The sequence below is a fragment of the Sorex fumeus genome, unplaced genomic scaffold (assembly GCF_029834395.1).
Source record: "Sorex fumeus unplaced genomic scaffold, SorFum_2.1 ptg000013l, whole genome shotgun sequence".
Taxonomy (NCBI): Eukaryota; Metazoa; Chordata; class Mammalia; order Eulipotyphla; family Soricidae; genus Sorex; species Sorex fumeus.
In genome coordinates, this window is record NW_026606070.1 from 18,376,861 (window position 1) to 18,401,768 (window position 24,908).

A 24,908-nucleotide genomic window follows, 5' to 3' on the forward strand; every position below is an offset into this window, starting at 1 on the left:
AATCAGTTAAGGAAAATTCCTCAGGTTCCTGATATTAAATCAACAAACCTACCTACATGCACTCATATATACTAAAATGACCTCTAAGATAATTATAAGCACCAGAGCATATGTCTTACATGTTGGGCCCTGAGTTCAGTTCCAGCACAGGTACTACCATTCCTACTACCCCAAATTACAACAGCAGTGGTGGGTACCCATCATCATTCCCAACACTACTGAGAAGGGCTCTGTGTGTTGCTGGGAGCACAAGGTGTCTACAGTGTATGTAAGCTCTCCAATTTATTAAGTTGAACTGTAAGAAATATCAATGTACGATACTTTTGACTTATCAAATACATATATCTAACAGTTAAGAATCCATAATCCTTCATATATCTTTTCAGTCCAGTCCTCCTCCCAACCTCTGAATTTTCTACTGGCTAATTCTATTGGCTAGCTCACACCATTATAAATAATCTAAAAAATATCTCATTCATAAGGAAAAGATCCCCATCAGCTCCAAACACACTGATGACGTGTATCTCTCTTCCTATTGAGTCAAAAGCATGATAAAATTGTCAATATGAGACTGGGGAGAACATATTACTCAAGTGCAGAGCATATAATTTGCATCTGCAAGGCCCTTGAGTTCAATTCTTGGCACCACATGGCCCACAAGCATTATTAGGTATAGTCTTGAAAGGATAGAATATTATTGAATGAAGCACCTCACTTTCAGACTAGCATTTCCATCTCTGGAATGTCCCAAAAGACTGGGCTAAGCTTTACTGGGAGTTATTGCTCTAAAAAATAATTAAACGGGGACTCAGAGATACTATAATGGTTAGGACATATGCCTAGCATGCAACTGACTTGTGTTCAATTCCTGACCACACATGGTCCCCTGAGCATCGCTAGATGACCACAGGGCCCAACAGTTTTGGATCCTTAGCCCTTGCATTGAACTGATAGCCTGATTGACTGAGAATCATAGGTGGGCTGTCCAGGCCTCCTGAGTACCATTTGGGATCCCCATCCAGTAAAATAAACAAGTTGTCATTCACTGTATTATCTTTTATTCCTAATTTATCCTCAAACTTAATGGTAATTATTTTACAGTGTCTGTTCCTTTTTCTTTTGTGATGAGTAAAAATTGCTCAGAGTTTCTCCTGATGGCTCAGTGATGAGGTTTCACTCCTGGGGGAATCATACATACGTAGTTCCTGGGATTGCATCCAGCAGGTCAGCTGCCCAAAAAGCATGTGCTTTACCTACTGACTAAATAGTTCTTATACCAGCAAAGTATCTAAATACTAGTAATATTAATTAAATATTAATTGATTGCAACAATAACAAAAAATATACAAAGTTAACATTAAGTAATTCTAACACTAAGTCAAGTTAACATATAGCTTATAATTGGGCAAATAACTTAGTGATTGAAAGAGCATGATAACTGGTAATGGGAAAATAAAAATTGATGAGAAAGTAACAATATAATTTATTTTAGAATTTAATAAATCTCAAGCATACGTTTAATCAATGTGCTTTAGCACATTACCTAAAAGACCAGTATATATGGTACATGAGGTAGACTTCATGTAGAAATATCTTAATAACTATTAAAGAACTTAGAGAAGTATGAAAAACAATCCTAATCTAAAATTTTTAGATTAACAATGCAAAATACCTACTCAGTATATATAATAGGTGTTTTGTTTTGGCCAACTAACAGCTTAATGAAAAATGCAAATTATGAACCCATCTCTTTTAAATAAACACTCATTTTATGCTTCAGCAGTCATAAAATAGATCACAAACTAGACAGGGATAAATCTTTAAATAACTTGATTTTCAATGTAACTGTTAATATTTTTCAACTTGCTACATCAAACATTGCTTTAACAGATACTATATAAATATGCCAAACTTTTCCAGTTTCTTGAAATTTCTGTGAATATTAAAATAAAGATTACCAAAACACTCCTATAACCTAATTAAAAAAAAACACGATAGAACAAATTCTATGGTTAGGGTTCAGAACACCTAGCCCAATCAAGACTTCAAATTGTGCCTTTATCCCAGACACAACACCTTCTTCTGCTGTAATAATGTTTTATTAAATGTTAAGGAAACTACAAATGATCACAAATATAAATAGCTTTTACTTTCACTGGACCCCATAGAGTAAGAGTTTATTTATTGGACCCCACTGAGAAAGAGTTCAATATATTAAATAGCATTTGATGATTAGCCTGGGTCCAGAGGCATCTGTGTAATAAATGACCCAGTGATTTCCTTGAGGTTTGTTAAATGCCTGTCACCTGGATTCCTACCAGATTTCTGAGAATAGACCCAATAAAATGGTTTTATTATGTGATGTTATTAAGCAAATTAACTCTCCTCACCAAAGGAATTAGGGCTTTTCTACAAGTATAATCAGTTTCAGGCCACTAACTTGGAGAAGGCCACTAACCTTGAGAAGAGTTAGCTTGGGAATCACAGCTGAGGCATTCAGAGATCTTGCCATGTTGAGACACACTCGGGCGACCTAGACATTCCCTTCCCCGTTGGTCAGCTTGGGAGCTCTACTTCAAGGCCATGTTTTTGCTCTGACCAGTCCACAGAGCACTAGACATTCTTAATTACTGTCATGTACTACCCTTTTTTTAAAAAATTAATTATTTGTTTTGCTTTTTGGGTCGTGTCCGGCGATGCTCAGGCATTATTCCTGGCTCTGCACTCAGGAATCACTCCTGGCGGTGCTCAGGGGACCATATGAGATGCTGGGAATTGCACCTGGGTCGGCTGCATGCAAGACAAATGCTCTACCCGCTGTGCTATCACTCCAGTCCAATCACGTACTACTTTAAAAAAATTTTTTTTAAGTCACACAGTTTTTATTTGGAGGTATTGAAGGTGTGGAGAGAGAGACAGAGAGAGAGAAAGAGACAGACAGAGACAGAGAGAAAGAGAGAGAGAAAGAGAGAGAGAGAGAAAAAGAGAGAGAGAGTAATGCACTCAAGCAAAAATGCAGGCTTCTCCAAGGGTGGAGAGAGCCCCTACATACATCTCAGCATTAGACAGGAGAGTATGAAAGTACACATCTCAAGAGGGGAGATGCAGGTGACACACGTGCTCTGCCACTTAGGTGCAAGCAGCACATGGGTTTGGGCAGCATATGTGCGCCCTACTCTTAAATATTTTATAGAAACCAGATACTGGCTGAAAACAGTAAAAATTATCTTGGTACATTTATTCTTAGCAAAATTTATTGGCTCTGTTTTCAAATGTCTATTTTCTATATTTCTATATGCCACAATGGGCTTTGCTGTGCTAATTTGAAATCAGAATCTTCATATAGAAGAAAAGTTTCATTAGCAGAAGATAGGTGACTTGGGAAGGTTTAGCTAATTTGTACTTCTGTGTTTTTAGCCAAATATTTTTCTTTTAACAAAGAAATTTGCATAATAATATTTATCATATGAATGTGGAATATATGTTGGGAGGATTAAATGTTATAAGGTACTTTAAAGCTCTTAAATATATAAATCACTATATAAATGAAAGCTATTATTATCTCTGTCATTATTGTTGGGTTGACCTGTGCTTCACCCTTACACTCATGTTTTGCTCTCTCAAACCTGTCTGGAATAAGGTGGGGCAACATTCGGTAAAGGACAACTCCCTACTTTTTCAGGGGATGAAAACTCTTTGTACCCATCTCATGTGGCACTGATTACACTGTGCAAATTCACCAAACACAAACAGGAAGACCTCCCAACAATGAAAAATAGTTTATCAGATAGATGAAGAAATGCCACTTATATCTGATATAAGGTAATAACAAGTATTTTGCCCCTGAAGGTGAGGGTGTGTAACAGGAAATGGGGGACTAGATAACTACTTGGACAGAGATCCTTTGTTTAGCATATTGACAAAAGTCTCCAAAAACGCCTGTGATTTCTACTGAATGACTTGATGGCCTTGATCCATCTGGGTCTATTCAGCAGTTTCCGCTAGAGCCAGCCTTCTAAAAACTTATCATTTTGGTCCCTTTTTCATGCTATAAATTTCATTGTTCATGGCTAAAAAAGCAACGCCAGTTCAATGAAAACCAGAATTTATTGCCTGCTTTGGACCAAGTATCATGCTAAGCATTTCTGTATAATAACAAGAAGAAAGGAAAATAGCATGGGCATAGAAATAAGACATAGAAACACACTCACAAAATGGAGTGACAAATAATTTTGTAGGAGCTATGGATGCTCTCTTGATTATTTCTATTTTTCTCAGTTAAATGGAATCAAGATCATTAACTGAGACTGAGGGGAAAAAGTGGAAGTATTGGAGAAGAAAAGATACGAGATGATACTTCTCATTCCACTAGTTTGCTAATTTGTCATTTATATTTCTTTTCATTTGCAGGGAGAGGATTGGGTGACTCCTGGGAGTGCTCAGGAGGCCAATATGTTGTGCTGGGCATTGAACAGGGGTGTGGCTGCTTTCAAACAAGTGCCTTAAGTCCCATAGAATCTCTCCAGCCCTGTGACCCATATTTAAAGAGACTCATCAACATAGTTGAAATTTGTTTTCCAACCACATTTGTGTAAAACCAAAGTGAATAGGAAGTCATGTTTAACTAGAGTTGAAGCTTTGTTATATGGTTACAACAAAGTGAAAATTGTAACAGGTGTAGCTGAAGGTGTAGCCCAGGGAATGAATCTAAGAAGGAACTAGGTAGTTTATGTTAAGTGAGAGAATATGTCAACAGAGGGTGATGTGAGAGAGTGAAAACATTGTCTGCTAGGTGCATTATAAATCTTAGTCAGACTGAAGCCAGGGAACTAAGGCAATGAACTGAAAATAAAAATGATGATAATTTGAGTCTGGCGCCTTAGACCACTCAGCCATCCTGACAAGCTGGAGAGATAGCACAGCAGGTAGGGTGTTTGCCTTGCACATGGCCGACCCAGGTTCCATTCCTCCACCCCTCTTGGAGAGCCCGGCAAGCTACTGAGAGAATCTCACCCGCACAGCAAAGCCTGGCAGCTACCCATGACATATTCGATATGCCAAAAACAGTATCAAGTCTCACAATGGAGATGTTACTGGGCCCTCTCGAGCAAATTGATGAACAACGGGAGGACAGTGACAGTGATGGTGATAACTTGAGAGTTGGATAGTTAAAATTTAAATTACATATTATAGAAGAAGGTAAATGCTACCAGGCATGAAACAACTGTGAAAAGAATTGGCATTAAAGGAAAGATAAAGGCATTGTAAATGCACACTGAAAGGTATTCAAAAATGGAAGTGCCAGCAGTGTGGAAAAGGAAATTAGAACTACAGAGACAGAGAAGGCATTTTAGATTGAGGGTGTTATTGTTAGCAAAACAACAACTGGTTATGTAAAAAATAGAATAGCACAAACGAAGGCAAGTATTATAAAGAACCTAAAAGTACTCAGATGCACTAAATGATGGTTCAGGGAAGTTCTAAAGGAAATCAGGGAGAAAATGAAATATCCAAGAATAAATGTTTTAAGGCATGTCTTTATTAAGGAAATAAACACAAACATTATTTCTTGCTGCCTGTGACATATTCAATATGCCAAACACAGTAAGAACAAGTCTCACAATGGAGACGTTACTGGGCCCACTCGAGCAAATCGATAAAAAATAGGACAGTGATAGTGACTCATGACCTATGCATAAGACTGATTCAATCACAATTACATTCCTGTATTTAGAAGTAGAACCGTTCAAAAGAAAACCACACCATTTAGAAGATGAAACTTTTGTTGCAAAATAAGTTGAGTTTTTATGAACTGTTCTCTGATCTGAAACAGAGTAGAAGACATAGGTCTAATTTTTTGACATTCTAAAAAAAATTATCAGTATTTCATAATAATATTTTTCAAAGAGAATTAATATATATCAAAAAATCTAGAAATTTGTTATAACTCAGGTAGAAAGGTTTGTTTGTACCCTTCTATGTAAGAATATAAGTTTCTTGATATACAGACATACTGAAGTCTCTCTTTTTGTTCTCAGCTGAACAAAACTGATAAATGCATTCCTGATTAGGTTTACTCTCATTTATGAAGTTTTCTCAAGTAGGCCCTTATGAAATCCTAAAACTTGTCTATGCAGCTTGTTTCCGCATTTGCCTCTTTGAAGTACATGTCACTCTTGCAAACTTCTTTTCCTCAGACCTAAATTCCAGAGCGATAGTACAGCTGGTAGGGTGTTTGCCTTGCATGAGGCCGACCCAAATTCGATCGTTGTCATCCTATATGGTCTCCCAAGCACTGTCAGGAGTAATTTCCGAGTGCAGAGTCAAGAGTAACCCCTGAGCATCTCTGGGTGTGACTCAAAAAGAAAAAAAAATAGCCTCTCTAAGGCAAACCATTTAAACCTAGTCATATTTCATAGCGTACTAAGCAAATTCCATAATGACATTTACTACTTTGATTATAATAAATGAATGTATCCTAGATCTGACATTCTTGAAGGTAGAATGTGTCTCATTATCTGTGAATCTGAAACAGGAAATATTGCCACATAGAGAAAACTCAGTTAATATTTACTGACTGAGTTCATGGTTGTCCTGACTGCCGATTACCGTAGGTGGTAAATACATACATTGTGCCCAAGGAGGATTCCATCTCTTTGTTTTTTTAAAAAAAATTTTTCTTTTGGTTTTTGAGCCACACCCAGCTGTACTCAAAGGTTACTCCTGGCTCTGTGCTCAGGGATCACTCCTGGTAGGGAGTCATACATGGTGTGTATAAGGATCAAACAGGTTAGCTGTGTGCAAGGCAAGCACCTTACCACTGTACTATCACTGTAGCTTAATTAACTTTCTGAACAATATATATATATATATATATTTTTTTTTTAGCCTATCTACCTCAGTTCTGTTCTGATTTGGTCTATAGATTGTAGGTCCTGTAAGTGGAATGGGAATAAAATTTCATCACATTTCTATTTTCCACTTCCATAAAGTGTATTTTTAAAACTAAAAATTTGAAATCAAATTTATTTTTGTCATTTTGTATATAACATTCATGCTGGAATAACAGGACTGACACATATGTCCACATTCTTTGAAGTTAATTGTGGTTTGAAAAGCGTGGCAAATTATGGTATAATTTACTCACAAGGAAAAAATGTTCTAAAAACTTAGTTTATGGATCAGGAAGTATATGAAACAATAGCTTCAAAACAATGCCTACGTTTTAGAACAAAATATAAAAGGCCCTCCCGTTGATCATCGATTTGCTCGAGCGGGCCCAGTAACGTCTCCATTGGAGACTTTTGTTGTTACTGTGGGCTGGAGCGATAGCACAGCGGGTAGGACATCTGCCTTGCATGCAGCCAACATGGCCGACCCGAGTTCGATTCCTCCGCCCCTCTCGGAGAGCCCGGCAAGCTACCGAGAGTATTCGATATGCCAGACACAGAACAAAATATAAAATCACATTTAAATTATCTTTTTATTGACAGTTTTTTTCTGTTTTTAAAAACATTTCAAATGTTACCAAAACCAACACAAACTAACCATGAATAAAAATTCCTCTAGCAAATATATATAAAATCTCTACTCAATTTTTTTTCTGATTTATTTGAGCCAATGGTAACTGGGATGGAACCTCAAGCTACTGTGTGTGAGACAAATGTCCTCAACTTCCTATCTCTTCAGCCCAAAATCCTATTTATTTTTAATTTATAACTCTCTCTCTCCCTCTCAAAGGCCTGTGATTCAAAGAACAAGTTCACTGAAGCCATGGATGATAGCTCTAATTGTTACAGCAGTTGTGTTGGTTCTGGCAATAATTATTGGTCTTCTTGTTTATTTTTTAGTATTTGGTAAGTATCTGTGTCATTGCTTTAAAAATTTGAAGAGTGACACAATTGTTTTTGAACTATTAACATTGAAAAGCTTTGAATGCAATTTGTACTGCAGTGTTAATTTCTACAACATATCTTTTTATATATTGTTAATTTGCATAACATTATTTCCATTTCAGAAATGTTGATCATTTGTACAAATCACTTCAATAATATATAATTTGTCTTGGCTCATCTCTTGAATGATCCAATAAACTCATATTTTATATGCTCATATTTAAATTATAAATTAAACCATAGTTATTATGGTTTTATTATTTAATTATTTATTTTTGTTATTATTAAATTAAACAGCTGGAGCGATAGCACAGCGGTAGGGTGTTCGCCTTACAAGTGGCCAACATGGCCGACCTGAGTTCGATTCCTCTGCCCCTCTCGGAGAGCCCGACAAGCTACCGAGAGTATTCGATATGCCAAACACAGTAGCAACAAAGTCTCCAATGGAGACGTTACTGGGCCCGCTCGAGCAAATCAACGATCAACGGGAGGGCCTTTACCTTTTTAAATTAAACAATATTTAATATGGTTTAATAATTTATTGTACCGAGAGTAAAATATAATTGTAATAGAAATTCTGACTTTGAGGTCAACGTATAAGAATGTTAGATTCTATAATTAGTTAATTGACAGCATAAATTTATGACTTATCACTAACAAGATGATATTTGTATCAAAACACAACTATCCACCATGCAACAATCTGAACATAGAATCTTCAAAAAGGGTTTAGGGAGGGATTGGCCATCACTCCTATTTAATTCCTAAAAGTTCACCAATCACAATTTATTTAAATTCTAAATAGTATACAAGTCAAATAAACTAGACTATCCTTTTTTTCCCCTCCCTTCTAGATCAGAAGATGCAGTATTACCAAACCTCTTTTCAGATTCCCAGTATTGAATATAATCCTGACTATTCATCAGAACACTCAAAAATTAGGAACGACTTAGAACAAAGAATCAATGACGAGGTAAGATTAAACTTTACTGGAATTATTTCATCTTAACAATACCATTGTAAAGAGTGTAACTGAAATAAAAGAAGATAAAAACACACCAAATTTTGTCTATGCTATGGTTGCCAGAGAAAATAAAGATTACCTGGATAAATTTTAACTTCATATTCTTTAACTAATATATTTCAGGAACTGAGAAAGTACATTGAACATAGATTTTATACATCAGAAATTAAATAATAAAATTATAACAATTACTCCTGAAAATATATAACAGAAACACGCAGGCTAATTCTTCTATTAGAGATTTCAGTTGTGGGACCACAGAGAGCATGATGAGCAGGGCACTTATTTTGCATGTGACCAATAGGGGTGAGTCTGCAGGTACTGCATATGGCTCCCAAGAACTGTCAGGAGTGATTCCGGAGGACAAAGTCATGAGTAAGTGCTGCACCAATGGTTGTGGTCCAAATCCTCAACTCCCTGCAAACAAAAGATTTTAGTTGCGTACACAGTACAAGGCCTAGATTGGCCAGAGATGACAGCTTACCAACTTTTCCAGGTTCAGAACTGTTTATTTCTGTTGTACTTTCTATTTCTAACCCCAAGAAATTGATGAAAGGAGAAAAGGGTGAAATTAAATAGGGCTAAAATTGCTTTTCAAAAGCACATCCTAAGAAGACCTAAGTCGTAAATCAGAATGTGTGAAGAATATTTGAAGGATTTGTTTCAATTTTTTGGTTTTGAGGCCACATTTCCTGTGTTCAGGGCTTACTCCTGAACACAGGAATCACTTTTTGTAGGTTCAGGGTACCATATTGCGGTACTGGGGCTTAGGGCATGCAATGCAAGGCTCTTACCTACTGTACTATCTCTCCAGCCCCAATAATATTTTGTTATAGGAAGCAGTATACAGAATCAGAAATTGTCAAAGCTTTAGAGTCAAAACAGCTAAATTCGTGTAGGAATATTATCTTTGCCAGCTTAGCAACTCAGAAAAGAAATAAGTTAGAGATGGTTTCACCCACCTCCTTGAACTATTCCGTGAATTAAGGTAGTAACAAAAAATATGAGAAGTAACTGAAGGGATGAAGAGATAGTAGAGCAGGCAGGGCACTTGCCTTGCATGAAGCTGACATAGATTTGATCCCTGGTGCCTATCCGGGTCCTAAACCTCAGCCAGAAGTGATATCTGAGCCCAAAGCCAGGAGTGAGCCCTGGGCACCATCTGGTGAGAACACAAAAACAAACAAAAAGTAATATCTGAATAAATATTTTCTTTACCCCATTCTCTTACAGAAATTTTCACATACCTCAGTTACAGCACCTTACACTTTCAAAGACCATTACATTATTATTTAAAAATTATGCTTCTTTGAAGTAAATTTATTTGTTGTAGAATAAATCAAATTACTCTTATATTTGTGATATTTCTCATGGTGTTTGTCACATGATGTTTGTCTCTAGAAATGCTCCTCAAAGAGGTCAGAAAAATGGTACAGGTGTTAAGATGCTTACTTTGCACAGTTGATGTCACACCACTAAGAGTGATCTCTGAGCACCAAGTCAGGAGTAATCCCTGAGCCAGGTGTGGTTCACCACCCCCAAAAATGTTCCTCAATGAATTGACCAGACTTGTAAATGTTTGCTTAATTAGTATTGACCTAAGTTGTTATAACAACTAAGTTGATTGAGAAAGTTGTTATAACAGAAAAACATCAGTAATTCAGCAAGTTTTTCTATAAAATGCAAGAAAATAAGTGTTATTAGCATTGTGGGTTATACAGCTCATCTGTAAGTACTCGAATCTTTTATTGAAACATAGAAACAGTTGTAAACAATAGATCCACAAATAAAAGTGGGTACAGTCAAAAAATAACTTATTATTGACTCTGAAAATGAAAGCTGCTAAAAATTTTGTATGACACAAAATATTATTCCTTTCTAAAATTTTTAAATAATTGAGCAAAATGTGAGTAGTGTTTTTGTATTATTGGTGATACTCAGAGCAATTGACTAGTTTGCCATGCAGGAAATAGTTTGCTGACTTCAGATTTAGACAACAAATTATAGTTCTAACAAATAATTTTCTAGATGATTAAAGCTAGTCTCTAAATGAATATTAAACATATAAAGGACATGTTTAATAGTCTAAGTTGTTCAGGTGCTCAGTAGTCATGTATAAGTTATAGTTTATGAAACTGTATATGAAGAAAAATACAAAGTGGATCGAAGAGAGTATTAAGTTGATGAAGGCAGGAAGAGAACTTATAACAATCAGTGTTATCATAAATATTTTTATATATAGAAAATCTGAAAGTACATATAAAATATATAATTTCTTTAATGAGTTGATTTGAAAATTTAATAATTTTACTATACTTTGCTGTGTTGCCTTTATTTTATAACTTTTTACAAAGAATGTCTAATAAGTTTCTCATATAAACTTACATGTACAAATAAAACTATGTCCTTAAAAGCTAATTTCCTTCAAAATGTCATTCAAAAGGGAAAAAAACATAATAATTAGTTTTATCTCACTCCTGATTTATCGGTGATCAAGTGCATCAACATATGCAATAGTATATCATACTGCATTTTTCCAGAGAAATTTTCCTAAGTCTGATCAGATGAATGTAAAGCACTTGTTCAAAATCACTCATCTCCACAGTGAGACAGCTATTCTCTTCCTACTTATGGAACTAATTAAGACGCAGGTTCACTTACGGTTTGGCATATGATCAGTCTTTGTTCTTGATGACTCAGTAGTGATAAATAGGCTTATAAACCCACAGTTTCTGCAACAAGTTGTGGCTTTAGTAGCAAATAATTTCTTCTAGGAATTTATACCACAGAAAAATTACTTTATACAGGAAGTCTAAAATGACAAAAAAATTATATGTAGCTTTATATTATTCTAAGTAGTTCTTTTGCATTATTTCTTTTTTAAAAATTGTATTTATTTATTTAAATTTTTATTAGTGAAACACCATGAGGTACAGTTGTAGACTTACAAATTTTTGTGTTTGTGTTTCAATTATACAATGATCAAGTACCCATCCCTCCACCAGTGTCCATTTTCCACCACCATGAATCCCAGTATCCCTCCCACCTCCCACCCACCCTGTCCCACCCTGCCTCTGTGGCAGGGCATTCCCCTTTGTTCTCTCTCTCCTTTTGGGTGCTGTGGTTTGCAAAAGAGTCATTGAGTGGCAACCATGTTCGGTCTATAGTCTACTTTCAGCATGCTTCTCCCATCCTGGGAGGGTCCTTCCAACACCCTTTATTTGGTGCTCCCTTCTCTATCTGAGCTGCCTTTTCCCCTAGCATGTGTGGCTGGCCTCCAAGCCATGGAGTAAACCTCCTGGTACTTATCTTAGCCATTCTTGGGTGTTAGTCTCCTATTTTGTTATTTTATGTTCCCCAGATAAATGTAATCTTCCTATGTCTGTCCCTCTCTTTCTGACTCATTTTGCTTAACATGATACTTTCCATGTAGTAACACTTGTATGTAAGTTTCATGAATTCATCTTTTCTAACAGCTACATAGTACTCCATTGTGTAGATGTACCAAAGTTTCTATAACCAGTCATCTGTTCTCGGCACTCAGGTTGTTTCCAGATTCTGGCTATTGTAAACAGTGCTGCAATGAACAAACAAGTGCAGATGTCACTTTGATTATACTTTTTTGCCTCTCTGGGATATATTCCCAGGAGTGGTATTGCTGGGTCAAATGGGAGCTAAATTTCTAATTTTTGGAGAATCACTTATATCACTTGTCATTCTGTTGCTCATTGATTTTCTCGATCGGGCACCAGTAATGTCTCCATTCATCCCTGTAATGTGCTAGTATAGCCCAATGGTGTCTGCTTGCTCCAGTATCAGGAAGAGCATCAAACCATTTGTTCAGGGTCTTGACAAAGACGTCCAATCATCTCGTAGGTGGGTGGCAAGGCATTCTTTTGTCACCCAGTGGAATGATTTAAAAAACACACACACACACAATAAATACGCATGCTGTTCCTTCCCACATTTGCCACTGGATCAAAACATAGCTTACATATTTTATTAAACCCTAAAAGTCTGATTCTTAATAACATTTATGAGGGTGATAACTGAGCTTAAGTAGAACTGTATGACAAATTAAAACACATAATTGTTATATCTCCAGCTCTGTGTGTAATACATACATATATTTTTACATTTAAAAGGTAAAAGGTAAAGGCTCTCCCGTTGATTGTTGATTTGCTCGAGCGGGCCCAGTAACGTCTCCATTGGAGACTTTGTTGTTACTGTGTTTGGCATATCGAATACTCTCGGTAGCTTGCCGGGCTCTCCGAGAGGGGCGGAGGAATCGAACTCGGGTTGTCCATGTTGGCCGCTTGTAAGGCGAACGCCCTACCACTGTGCTATCGCTCCATTTATGTTTAACATATTTTATATGGGTATACTTGGGGAGCCCTCCTAAGTGGTACTCAAGGAGTCACATTCAATGATTCTTAAAAGGACAGGTGGTTCATTGTAACGACTTGAGTATATGAAGGTGCTCAGACTTTGAGGGAACTACCAAGGAACGTCACTGGGCTTTTTTCAATGGCCACCAAGACCAAAGTTAGTGATACTTAGGAGCCTTAGAGTTATGTCATGGTGATGCTAGGTGTAATGTTGTAATGGGGTGGAGCTGGAGTTAAGAGCATGTAAGGCAAGCATCTTAATCCCTATATTTTCTCTGGCATCTCATTTTTTTTTTGTAACAAATGTCGTACCCTCTGGTCTTTAGGGGTTGGCACTAGGAGTCTATGTTTCTGATGTTCAGAGGACACCAGGGCCACGCCATTCTAGCAGTGCTAGGAGAGCCATGTGTGAACTGAGAATAAATTCGGGGCCTTGCATATCCTAGATATGTTTTCTTCTATTTGAACTCTTTCTTTGGGCTTGTGTAGAGTTTATACTATTGAAATACTTTTTATTTTGAAGTGTTTACCTCAGCTAATCTTTAACTTATGTCCTAATGTGACATGCTACCAACATTCACTACAATGCTGATCTTATGAAAGCAGCATTCTGTCTAAATGAGTTGCTAAGGATTGTTGCAAGTAAACTTGAAAATAAATACTTTTTGTGTCACTGCATTTCTTGAGCAAGCATTTTTGTGATATATTAAAATGTATGAAATTTAGATGTAATGATTTCTATCTATTCTATACTTTTGTTTTTCTTTTCTCAGATGGATAATATATTTAAAGGTTCCAGTTTAAGTCATCATTACATCAGTGCTCATGCTTTCAACTTCAGGTAATAACAACTCATCAATTTTCATAATGAGAAGGCAATTTATTATTCTATTTATTTATCAATTTAAATAGAAACTCTTAGATAATTCAAAAACAATCCCAGCAATATTGTAACACAATTTGTATTTTACCTCTCTAAAAGATCTGTAATTTTGCAATATCTCTTGGTGGAAAAGGGACTCCCAAGAAGAGCTCAGAAGACCTGGGTGCACTCTCAGTGCTAGTGAGTTGAGCCAGGTGGTTCAATGTCAGGGCCAGTGGATGCCAGCTGCTTAGTCCCTATGCTGCAAGAAACCACAAGGAGTGGCAGTGCCAAGCCTCTGCGGCTTCACACAGGAATACTTCTGGGACCATGTAATACAGGGGCATGAATTAGGCATGGTGCATGTTTTACTGACCATGACTGGGCAAAGTTTAACCTGGGTAGTTTTAGTTGTCTTTTGAATGACTTTTGCATTTCTGTTGAAGATTATTACAATCACCATCCAGTCCTCTCATTTTTACCTCCTTTACTAAACAATAGCCAGTTATTATGAACCCTTAAGTCAAGAATATATACATACATATGTGCACAAAGTTGTTAGATTTAATAGGAGCTGAAGATTTCTTTTTTCAGAAAAATATTTTAGAGGTTAGAGAAATAAATAGTACAGTAGGTACAGCACTTGTCTTCCACATGACCCATCTGGATTAAATTCTCAGCATCACTGCATATGATCTCTTGAGCACCTTCAGGATTGATCCCTGAGAACAGAACCCGGAGTAAGCCCTGAGCATCCAAGGAGTGGCCTCAGACCAGAAAAAAAGAGAAAGAATTAGAACTTTAAGTTATTTTTCTCTATATGACGGCGCAAAAATAATTCATATACCTCTATTATAGTAATATATTAACTAATATATTAACACCTCTATGGAAACAATCTATGAAAGTAAACTATATAAAAATATCCATGTTGCATTTTCCTGAAGTGATACCAAATATTTAAATAATATGGTATAAAGTAATCGTCAGTTTGTCTATGATCTCACAAATAGACATGCTTTTTCTTAAAACGTGCTTTTGTTTCTCAGGTCAAGTAATGATGGCTTGAAAGCAGATGTATTGCTTAAATTTCAGTTTGTTTCTGGTAATGCAGATGTGATAAAAAGTCAAGCTGATAAAATCTTGCATCAGATGTTGAAATTAGATGAAAGCTTTTTGAAGATAGATGCTTCATTACCTCATCTTAGAGGTAAGAACTAACACTTTTTTCCACTAGAATTTACCATTTTTACTTTCATCTACAGAACTGGTATTGTGTGGGAAATTACTTAACAGCATGCTGCAAAATAAAGGGATAAGATTACATATTCCCATCTTGGATGTTGGCAACGCCAAATGGAGTGCCCATGAGTGTAGGTGACTACATAATGAAATTTCCTAGGGAATATGATTCAATGGGCCGTTTCAAAGTTCAGTTCACCTGAGTCTCTGGGCAGATTAAGAGCCCATTGCCTTGGTATTGCCTTTTCTTAAATTCTGGCATAACCATTATACTCATTTCCTTCCAGCTTTTAAAGTTTTTTTTTTTTTTTTTTTGTGGAGGAGAGTAGTTTTGAGTTCATGCCCAGTGATTTTGAGGGCTTACTCCTAGTTCTGCACTCAGGGATCACTTCCGGAAGTGCTCAGAGGATTATAGGTAGTTTGGGATGTCACACTGAGATGGCCACATGCAAGGTAAGTGCCTTAATAATTTTTATGTTAACCTGATGTATCATTTTCAAAGAACTTCATTGTATTTATAAAACAACAGTAGGGAAAATGTTTACAATATCTTGTTCTAAAACTGCAGCCATTTGTTCTCTTTATCCTGACTTTGGAACACATACTAGAAAAGGTTCACATTAAGATGTAGAACCATGATATCAATTTATCTAGTTTTTGCAGTACACACAGACATGATACGTTATTATACACACTTGGATCTTTATTTATTTTTTATTTTTTATTTTCTTTTGCTTTTTGGGTCATACCTGGCGATGCACAGGGGTTACTCCTGGTTCTGCACTCAGGAATCACCCCTGTGTGCTCAGGGGACCATATGGGATGCTGGGAATCAAACCTGGGTCGGCTGCATGCAAGGCAAACACCCTACCCGCTGTGCTATTGCTCCAGCCCCCACACTTGGAACTTTAAAAGTATTTAAACATTTTATTTTTAGATCCATTTATATATTTTAAAAACTTTATATATATTATTTATTCCTCAAAATTTTAAAAAATCATTTATGCATATGCAGAAATAATCAACATGCCTTTGTTAAATGTAGGTGTAAACTAAGCATAATTTCATTCCTTTTCCACATACAGAGAATGACACTAAATTGTAACCACCTTGGGTTTGATGACTAAGGAACAGATTTTTTTTGTTTTTGTCTTTTGCTTCAAGTTATACAACTTTGTAGATCTTCCTTATTAACTTATTGTAAGGATATCAAAGATCGGTAATGCAAAATGTTTACCAAAATACTCAGGTATGAATTTGGTAAACAATTAGTTATCATTACTACTCACTTATTTGCTCAGTAAATATTTATTAAGAATATAAATAAGATTCTTATTTATTAGTACAGAAGTTAAATTGCCTTGCATATGGCAGGTCCTGGTTCCACCCCATGCACTGCCTATGGTCTCTGAGCACTTCCAGGAATTATCTCTGAGCACAGAGTTAGTAGCAAACCCTGAGTGCCATCAAGTGTGAGCTCTCCCCCAGCAAAAAAAAAAAAAAAAAATGTGTCAGGGAATAAATCTTCCGTCTTCCTAGAATTAACATTTCAATTGAGCTAAGGAAGATAGTGACCTGGTAAATAAATAAGTAGCCAATAAATTAAAATAAAAGAGGAAAAAGAATGTAAAGTTACTTCACATTTTGTTTTATGGAAAGAAATATGAAATATTTCTGAAATATAAATGACAATAGAAAATCAACCCCATAAAGTTCAAGAAATGAATGTTCCTAGTAGAGAGGGCAACTAGAGCAAAGGAATGAACACACCATCAGTGTTAAAAAAAAAAAAGGCCAAGATCGCTATTGAGTAGAAGTTAAGAACAAGAGTAGTTAAGTATGACACCAAAGACATAATTAAGGACCATGTCATCAGACAGAATAGCACTGTTCTCCCATTGTTCATTGATTTGCTCTAGTGGGCACCATTGTGAGACTTGTTGTTACTGTTTTTGGCATATTGAATATGCCACAGGGAGCTTGCCAGGCTCTGCCGTGTGGACGGGATACTCTCAGTAGCTTGCTGGGCTCTCCCAAAGGGATGGAGGAATTCAATCCAGGTCAGCCTTGTGCAAAGCAACTGCCCTACCCGCTGTGCTATTGCTCCAGCCCATTAGATAGGATATAAGAGCTAATTCTACAGCCAGGGACACCTCTATTATTGGCAAAATCTAAGTTTAAGTTATTTATTAACTGTCCAAGTTTATTTTCTTGAAGATGAATTCAATTTTCCAAGTTAAAATCTGCCCTGAATAATCTCAGGCTCACCTAAACCCTATATTGCCTATAGATATTGGTATAATATATTTATTAGCTTTAATCTTAACAAAATATGGGTATGAATTATTTATTATACTAGGGAGCATAAGAAATTGTTTATGTAATTTTTGAGAATCACCCGCAGAACAGTTCTTCAATTCATTAATATATTTTGTGGGGCTGGAGCGATAGCACAGCAGGTAGGGCGTTTGCCTTGCATGCAGCCAACATGACTGACACAGGTTCGATTCCCAGCATCCCATATGGTCCCCTGAGCACCGCCAGGAGTGATTCCTGAGTGCATGAGCCAGGAGTGACCCCTGAGCATTGCCGGGTGTGACCCAAAAAGCAAAAAAAAAAGAGAAATATATATATATATATATTTTGTTACTTTTTTAGTACACCAATACAATTTGCATCAGTAACATACGTGGATGCCATAGGAGCCTATGAAGCTTTATGTCTTTGAAGATCGTATCATAAAACAAAAGCACAGGCATAAAGTGTCCAAATATATAAAATAGTTAAATGTATAGGTAGTCTTATATACTGTTATACTACCATTTAACTGATGTGGCATAATAAAGTATTTTAATGTAATTCTCTTTAGTGGTAAACAATATCTTCTCTACTGATATTCCTTCTATATAAAATCTTCTCTGTAAGATTTTATATCACAAAACAGAATTTTCCCAGAGTTTAATATAGTCAGAAGAGTTAAATTTAATCTAACTCTCTCATCTTCTTTGTAGGATTTTATTCTATTGTTTTTAAATAAAAATCTTTCTCATTATTTCAAATTAACCTGAACCTGTTATACTACATGGAATTTTACATTACAAATTTACATTAACAAACAATTATTTTTTTGAACCTGTAATACTACATGAAATTTTATTTTTTCCAGATGTGAATGAAGAGCAAGCAGAACACATTTTGAACAGGAGTAAGTTAAAAATATCATCAAAATATTTATGTCAAGAAATCAAAATCAAATTTTAGAGCATTTCTGTATTTGTCTTTACTATTTCCCAAAAGTATGGTATCTTTGAATAAGTATGTGACTTAACACTGTCCAAAAGAGAAAATTATAGCAAACAATTGGGAATTTTTTTATAATCATACTAATTCTTTCTCATAAAAAGTTTTACTAATGCGTTATCTAAGCAATTCTTTAATTTTATTTAATTCTTTTGGATTTGGTTCACTTTATTAAATTAAAAATATTATTAAAATGACATCTATTATCATTTATATAACAGAGGTGAGCAGTTCACCACTAATGAAAAACTTCACAGAGAATATGACCAAAATAATATCTTTAAAGTGAAATTTAAATATGTCAATAAAAGTGTTCAATTATTATAACTTTTGGTGTAAATAATCATTGTTCTGATGTATAATTTCAATTGATTTTTACAACCAAACCCATAAATGTTCCATCTTTATGTACTAAACATTCGAACACATCTTATAGCACTGGTAAGAACCATCTTATTCCCTTCTGACAGGCTGTGGTGTAGGGAAGGAGCTTCCATCCATGGATAGAATTGCAGATGGTAGAATTGCAAGGAAAACTGATTGGCCATGGCAAGCCAGCCTACAAATGGATGGCATTCACTTCTGTGGAGCATCTTTGATCAGTGAAGAATGGCTCCTCACTGCGGCTCACTGTTTTGACACGTAAGTCCACAGTCTTTACCAATAGTATCACCTATTTTACCCTTTTTTCTTCCACCTTCACTTCTGATAATTTGTCCCTTTTACATTAATTATCTTAAGCCTTCCACAGGTACTCATGATTATCTAATAGGCTTAGGAGAAACAATTACTAAGGAAAGAACAGGACAAAATGCTAGGAGAGGATCTTGAAGTTCAAATGAAAGTATATTCTTAGGAAATCTCAATTTTATTTCATTTTAAATATTTTTCTTTTATATATTGTTTATATATTTTATATATTTTTGGTACTATGCCTTTATTGTTTGTACTTTTAAGATTTGACATATGCAACACTGGAGATAATAATTATGATAATTTTAGTGAAAGTCATATGAACTGATAATATCTCCTATGTGAAGTTCACTACGATGAGAAAAATTATGTAAGATATGGCTCCAATTTTATATCTTTCTCTCATCCTCCCTCTCATGATTCTTTCCATAGCTAGACAAATATTTATAGATCTGTTAAGGTATATGAATACATATGTTCATGTTGCTGTATGTATAGATAGATACGCATTTTAAAGGTAAAGGTAAAGGCCCTCCCGTTGATCGTCGATTTGCTCGAGCGGACCCAGTAACGTCTCCATTGGAGACTTTGTTGTTACTGTGTTTGGCATATCGAATACTCTTGGTAGCTTGCCGGGCTCTCCGAGAGGGGCGGAGGAATTGAACTCGGGTCAGCCATGTTGGCCGCTTGTAAGGCGAACGCCCTACCCGCTGTGCTATCGCTCCAAAATATACTGATATTTTTATAAAAATATACAAATTTTCTTATATTTTTAAATAATGTGTGTCACTTCTCAAATTAAAATTGCAATATAGTATTTTCTTTGCAAAAAAGATTCCCCTCTATGAGAGTGATATAAGATATTTTATTTTATTTTTTATTTATTTATTTTTTTGCTTTTTGGGTCACACCCAGCAATGCACAGGGGTTACTCCTGGCTCTTCACTCAGGAACTACTCCTGGCGGTGCTCTAGAGATCATATGGGATGCTGGGAAATGAACCCGGGTTGGTCGCGTGCAAGGCAAACGCCCTACCCGCTGTGCTATCGCTCCAGCCCCAATGTAAGATATTTTAACATAGGAACATATTTGCTTTCTGTGAAAGAAAACAAAGCACTGCTAAGAGAGAAAGCTCAAATAAGTCATTGACTAAGACTGTAATCACGATCACCCTAATCAATTCACCCTACTTCTACTCGCCTTCAAGACCCTGCTCATGCAGAATCCAACTGAGCTTCAGATTAGAAATTAGCCAATTATAATCTTTTAAATCTCTGACCAGGTACAAAAACCCAAAGCTCTGGACAGCTAGTTTTGGAACAAAGCTAAACCCTGCACTGATGAGAAGAAATGTGCAGTCAATCATTGTCCATGAAAACTACGCTGCCCATAAACACGATGATGACATTGCTGTGGTGAAGCTCTCCACCCCCGTTGTCTTTTCCAAAGATGTGCGCAAAGTGTGTCTCCCAGATGCCACCTTTGAAGCCATGCCTAAAAGTAAAGTGTTTGTCACCGGCTGGGGAGCATTAAAAGCAAATGGTGAGTAGTACTGTAGCACTGTCCTCTGGTTGTTCATAGATTTGCTTGAGTGGGCCCAGTAATGTCTCCTTTGTGAGACTTGTTGTTACTGTGTTTGGCATATCAAATACATCACGGGTAGCTTGCCAGGCTTTGCTGAGCAGGCGAGATACTCTCGGTAGCTTGCCGGGCTCTCCGAGAGGGCCAGGGGAATCGAACCTGGGTGGGCCTTGTGCAAGTCAAACGTCCTACCTACTGTACTGTATTTCTGCTAAAATATCTAAGCAAAATTTGAATAAATAGAAAATATATTGCAAGTGAAGATCACTGTCCTGTCACTGTCCTCCCGTTGTTCATCGATTTGCTCAAGCAGGTCCAGTAACGTCTCCATTGGAGACTTTGTTGTTACTGTGTTTGGCATATCGAATACATCACAGATAGCTTGCCAGGCTCTGCCATGCGGGCCAGATACTCTCAGTAGCTTGCCGGGCTCTCCGAGAGGGGAGGAGGAATCGAAATCGGGTCGGCCATGTTGGCTGTGTGCAAGGCAAACACGCTATCGCTGTGCTATTGCTCCAGCCCAAGTGAAGATATAAAATAAATTAAAATATGCCCTCAAATATAACAAAAAAAGAGGGTCTGGAGCGATAACACAGCAGGTAGGGCGTTTGCCTTGCACGTGGCCAACCTGGGTTTGATTCCCAGCATTCCATATGGTCCCCCGAGCACCGCCAGGAGTAATTCCTGAGTGCATGAGCCAGGAGTAACCCCTGTGCATCGCCGGGTGTGACCCAAAAAGAAAAAAAAATGACAAAAAGAGAAATAGAGGGATGAAGATATAGTAGAGCTGGTAGAGTGCTTGCCTTGCAAACAGCTGACCCAGATTCCATTCCCAATAACCTAAATGGTATCCCAAGCCTTGCCAGGAGTGATCCCTGAACACAAAACCAGGAGTAAGCCCTGAATATTGTCAGATGTAACACTTAAAAAAAAAAAGAAAAAAAGAGGTAAAAAACATATTGACAAAGGGTAACATTATGATTGTTTACTATTATACCATGTTTACAATTTTTGTCTTTTAATGGGTTATTTCAAAAACTAGCTATAAATAAATTTTCTAATTATTAATGAATATTTCTCGGTGCTGGAGCAATAGCACAGTGGGTAAGGCATTTGCCTTGCAAGTGGCCAACACTGGTTCGATTCCCAGCATCCCATATGGTCCCCTGAGCACTGCCAGGAGTAATTCCTGAGTGCAGAGCCAGGAGTAACCCCTGTGCATTGCCAGGTTTGACCCAAAAAGCAAAAAAAAAATATTTCTCACATATTTTTGCTGTTTTTTCAAATATAGATATTATGCTAATTAACAATATTATTTATGAGCAACAGTAATGATTAACTTCTATAATTAACTTCTATAAATATTTACTTCTATAACTTCTATAATTAAACTAAATGATTCTAGGCTGTTTTAACTTTTATTTCCCCCTCAAATTTTTCTATTTTAATAATTATTTTAGTTTAGGTAACACAGGTGCAGTAGTGTTAACTCCTATAACTTTGATGTCCAGTTGCTATACCTCACCATCGCCACCATCACCCTTATGTTACTTCTAGTCAACATCTTTATTTCCCATTACCCTTCAGCCCCTGCTTGGTAATATTGGGCTTTTGTTATGGTTTCATTTCTGAAACTTTCATTAATAAGTCATTTTTACCATAGTTTAGGTTATATGTTTACAATAGTATTCACCTTAATGGACATTGATCTACAATTTTACTGCATCCTTGCCCCCCACCACCACACACACACACCCTCCGCCGACACACACCAAATTACTCCAAACCCTCCACCTCTGACTTATGTAGTGCTTCATTTCACCTCTCCCTTCCCCAACTGTTTGGTAATCTGAGATTGTAATGAAAGGCAAGGATTTGTCATTGTTCAATACTGTCTATTTCCTTGTTTTGCTTCTCTATATACTGTAGATGGATGAGCTCATCCAGCAAGGTCCATGGTTTGTCATCATTCGGTACAATCTATTTCCTTGTTTTTAAATAGAGCCTTTAGCAGACAATTTAAAAGAACTTCCTGGTGCAAAATATTAAATAAATTCATCTGATTCATTTACCTATGAGAGAGTGTTTAAGATAAATCAGATACATTTGAACTTCTGAATCTTGTTCCAGGTTTATGCTATGCGTTTCTAGCCTTATTGACATACTTGTTCCAAGTACAGCTACCAAGTCTTTATCAGTTTATATTTACATAAGTCTGCTTCCCTTTCAATAAAGGCTTCATATTGGTGTCAACTTCTAATCCCCAATAAAAAAATGAATAGCTTTTTCTCTGTCACAGGGGGAACTATATTTCAATGAGAACTTATGTCTTTCTAATTCAAAATAGTCATCTTATCAGAAAAACATATTTTAGGATGACATTATTGTCTTTATTGTTAAAAGACTTACTGAGTTTATTCAGAGATAAGATAACATGGTCATATAATGGTCCTCTAATCATTAAAATTGTGACTAATATAAATAAATCATTACACTGTAGACTTTATTTATATATATTTTTTGTTTGGAGTCATACCCAGCGGTGTTCAGGGATTACTTCTGGCTCTATGCCCAGGGATCACTCCTGGTGTCAGTGATTATTGGTAGTGCTGAGAATCAATCTGGGGTGGACTGTGTGAAGGCAGGTGCCTTTCACAGAGTTATCCCTGCACTACATCTCTGGTCCAAGAACATGGTTTTTAATGACTATTGAGAATTGGACTTATTTTTATCAAATTAACCAATTGTAGGTAAGTAAATTTGTTAATTTTTAAAAGATGTAGATTCGGGACTGGAGCAATAGCACAGTGGGTAGGGCATTTGCCTTGCATGTGGCCAACCCAGGTTTGATTTTATGCTCGCCTGAGTACCACCACGAGTAATTCCTGAGCACAGAGCCAGGAGTAATGCCTGTGCATAGCCGGTGTGACCCCCCCCCCCCCAAATGATGTAGATTCTTTTACCATGACAATCCCTAGAAACTCAGTAACAAGCAGAACTTAGACAATGGAGATTTTAAATATTCAACCCTAAGTTCTACCATTTACTATAATATTTCTATTGACTAAATACTGAATCTGAGATGAGACTCTATCATAGCTACTTATCTTCCTTACATTTAATCATCACATAAAGCATGTTGAGATAAAATTCTCTTTTATTGACAGGGAAGTAAAATGTCAGGAAAATTAAGACCTCATAACATAAATTGTGAAAGTGTTGAAAAATACCTTCTCATCCAAGACCAGGACCGTTGATCACTAAATTATCCTAACTTGTTGCTCAAAGTAATAGTGTTTCCACCTCTATTTCCTAAATTGTCTTTGAATTTGTTATAAACAAGGCATTGATATTTATATGAAGGACTATTATAGTCATCAAGATCATAGCATTGGTCATCTAAAATCTTCCATTTAGCTATGTAATCATGGCAGCAATCATAAATGTGATCTTTGGTCTTATCATGTGAAAAAGAATGAACACGAGGGGTGTTCCTTAGCAGACTTTAGGGTACTTGGGATCCACTTCCACTGTACTTGACCCAACCCTGTGGGATTGATGGCTCAGAGTCGAGTCCCAGTGAAGTGGTACCTGCTCACTGTGTCAGTGTGTAGTGACCCAACAGTGCTCAAGAAATCATGAGTTGCTGTTTTAAACTTGGTGCCGCCACAACAAACATATGCTACAGACCTGTGAGTTATTTCCCCAGCATCTTCCCCCCCAATATTCTTAGCTATCATTGCAAATAATAAATATGGATTAGAAATAAGGTCTGAGCGTAATATGTGCTGATACTCAATAAGACAGTAATAATAAATATAGTTTGAACTATGACATATTATCAAGTCCAGAGTCCTACAACTTCAAGACATATTTTACTATTGATTCATTTTTGCAAGATACAACAAACAATCATATTTATC

At 36.4% G+C, this 24,908-nt stretch overlaps 1 protein-coding gene across 1 annotated transcript in view; it reads left to right on the forward strand.

Moving 5' to 3' along the window:
* Positions 1-24,908, forward strand: part of LOC130020590 (transmembrane protease serine 11G-like) — a 33,929-nt gene that overhangs the window by 4,674 nt on the left and 4,347 nt on the right. Inside the window, exons 3-9 of the mRNA XM_056111181.1 lie at positions 7,741-7,856; positions 8,750-8,868; positions 14,081-14,148; positions 15,219-15,379; positions 18,578-18,616; positions 19,182-19,353; positions 20,687-20,946. Coding sequence (XP_055967156.1) covers positions 7,741-7,856; positions 8,750-8,868; positions 14,081-14,148; positions 15,219-15,379; positions 18,578-18,616; positions 19,182-19,353; positions 20,687-20,946 — 935 coding nt within the window. The remainder of the gene's footprint in view (positions 1-7,740; positions 7,857-8,749; positions 8,869-14,080; positions 14,149-15,218; positions 15,380-18,577; positions 18,617-19,181; positions 19,354-20,686; positions 20,947-24,908) is intronic.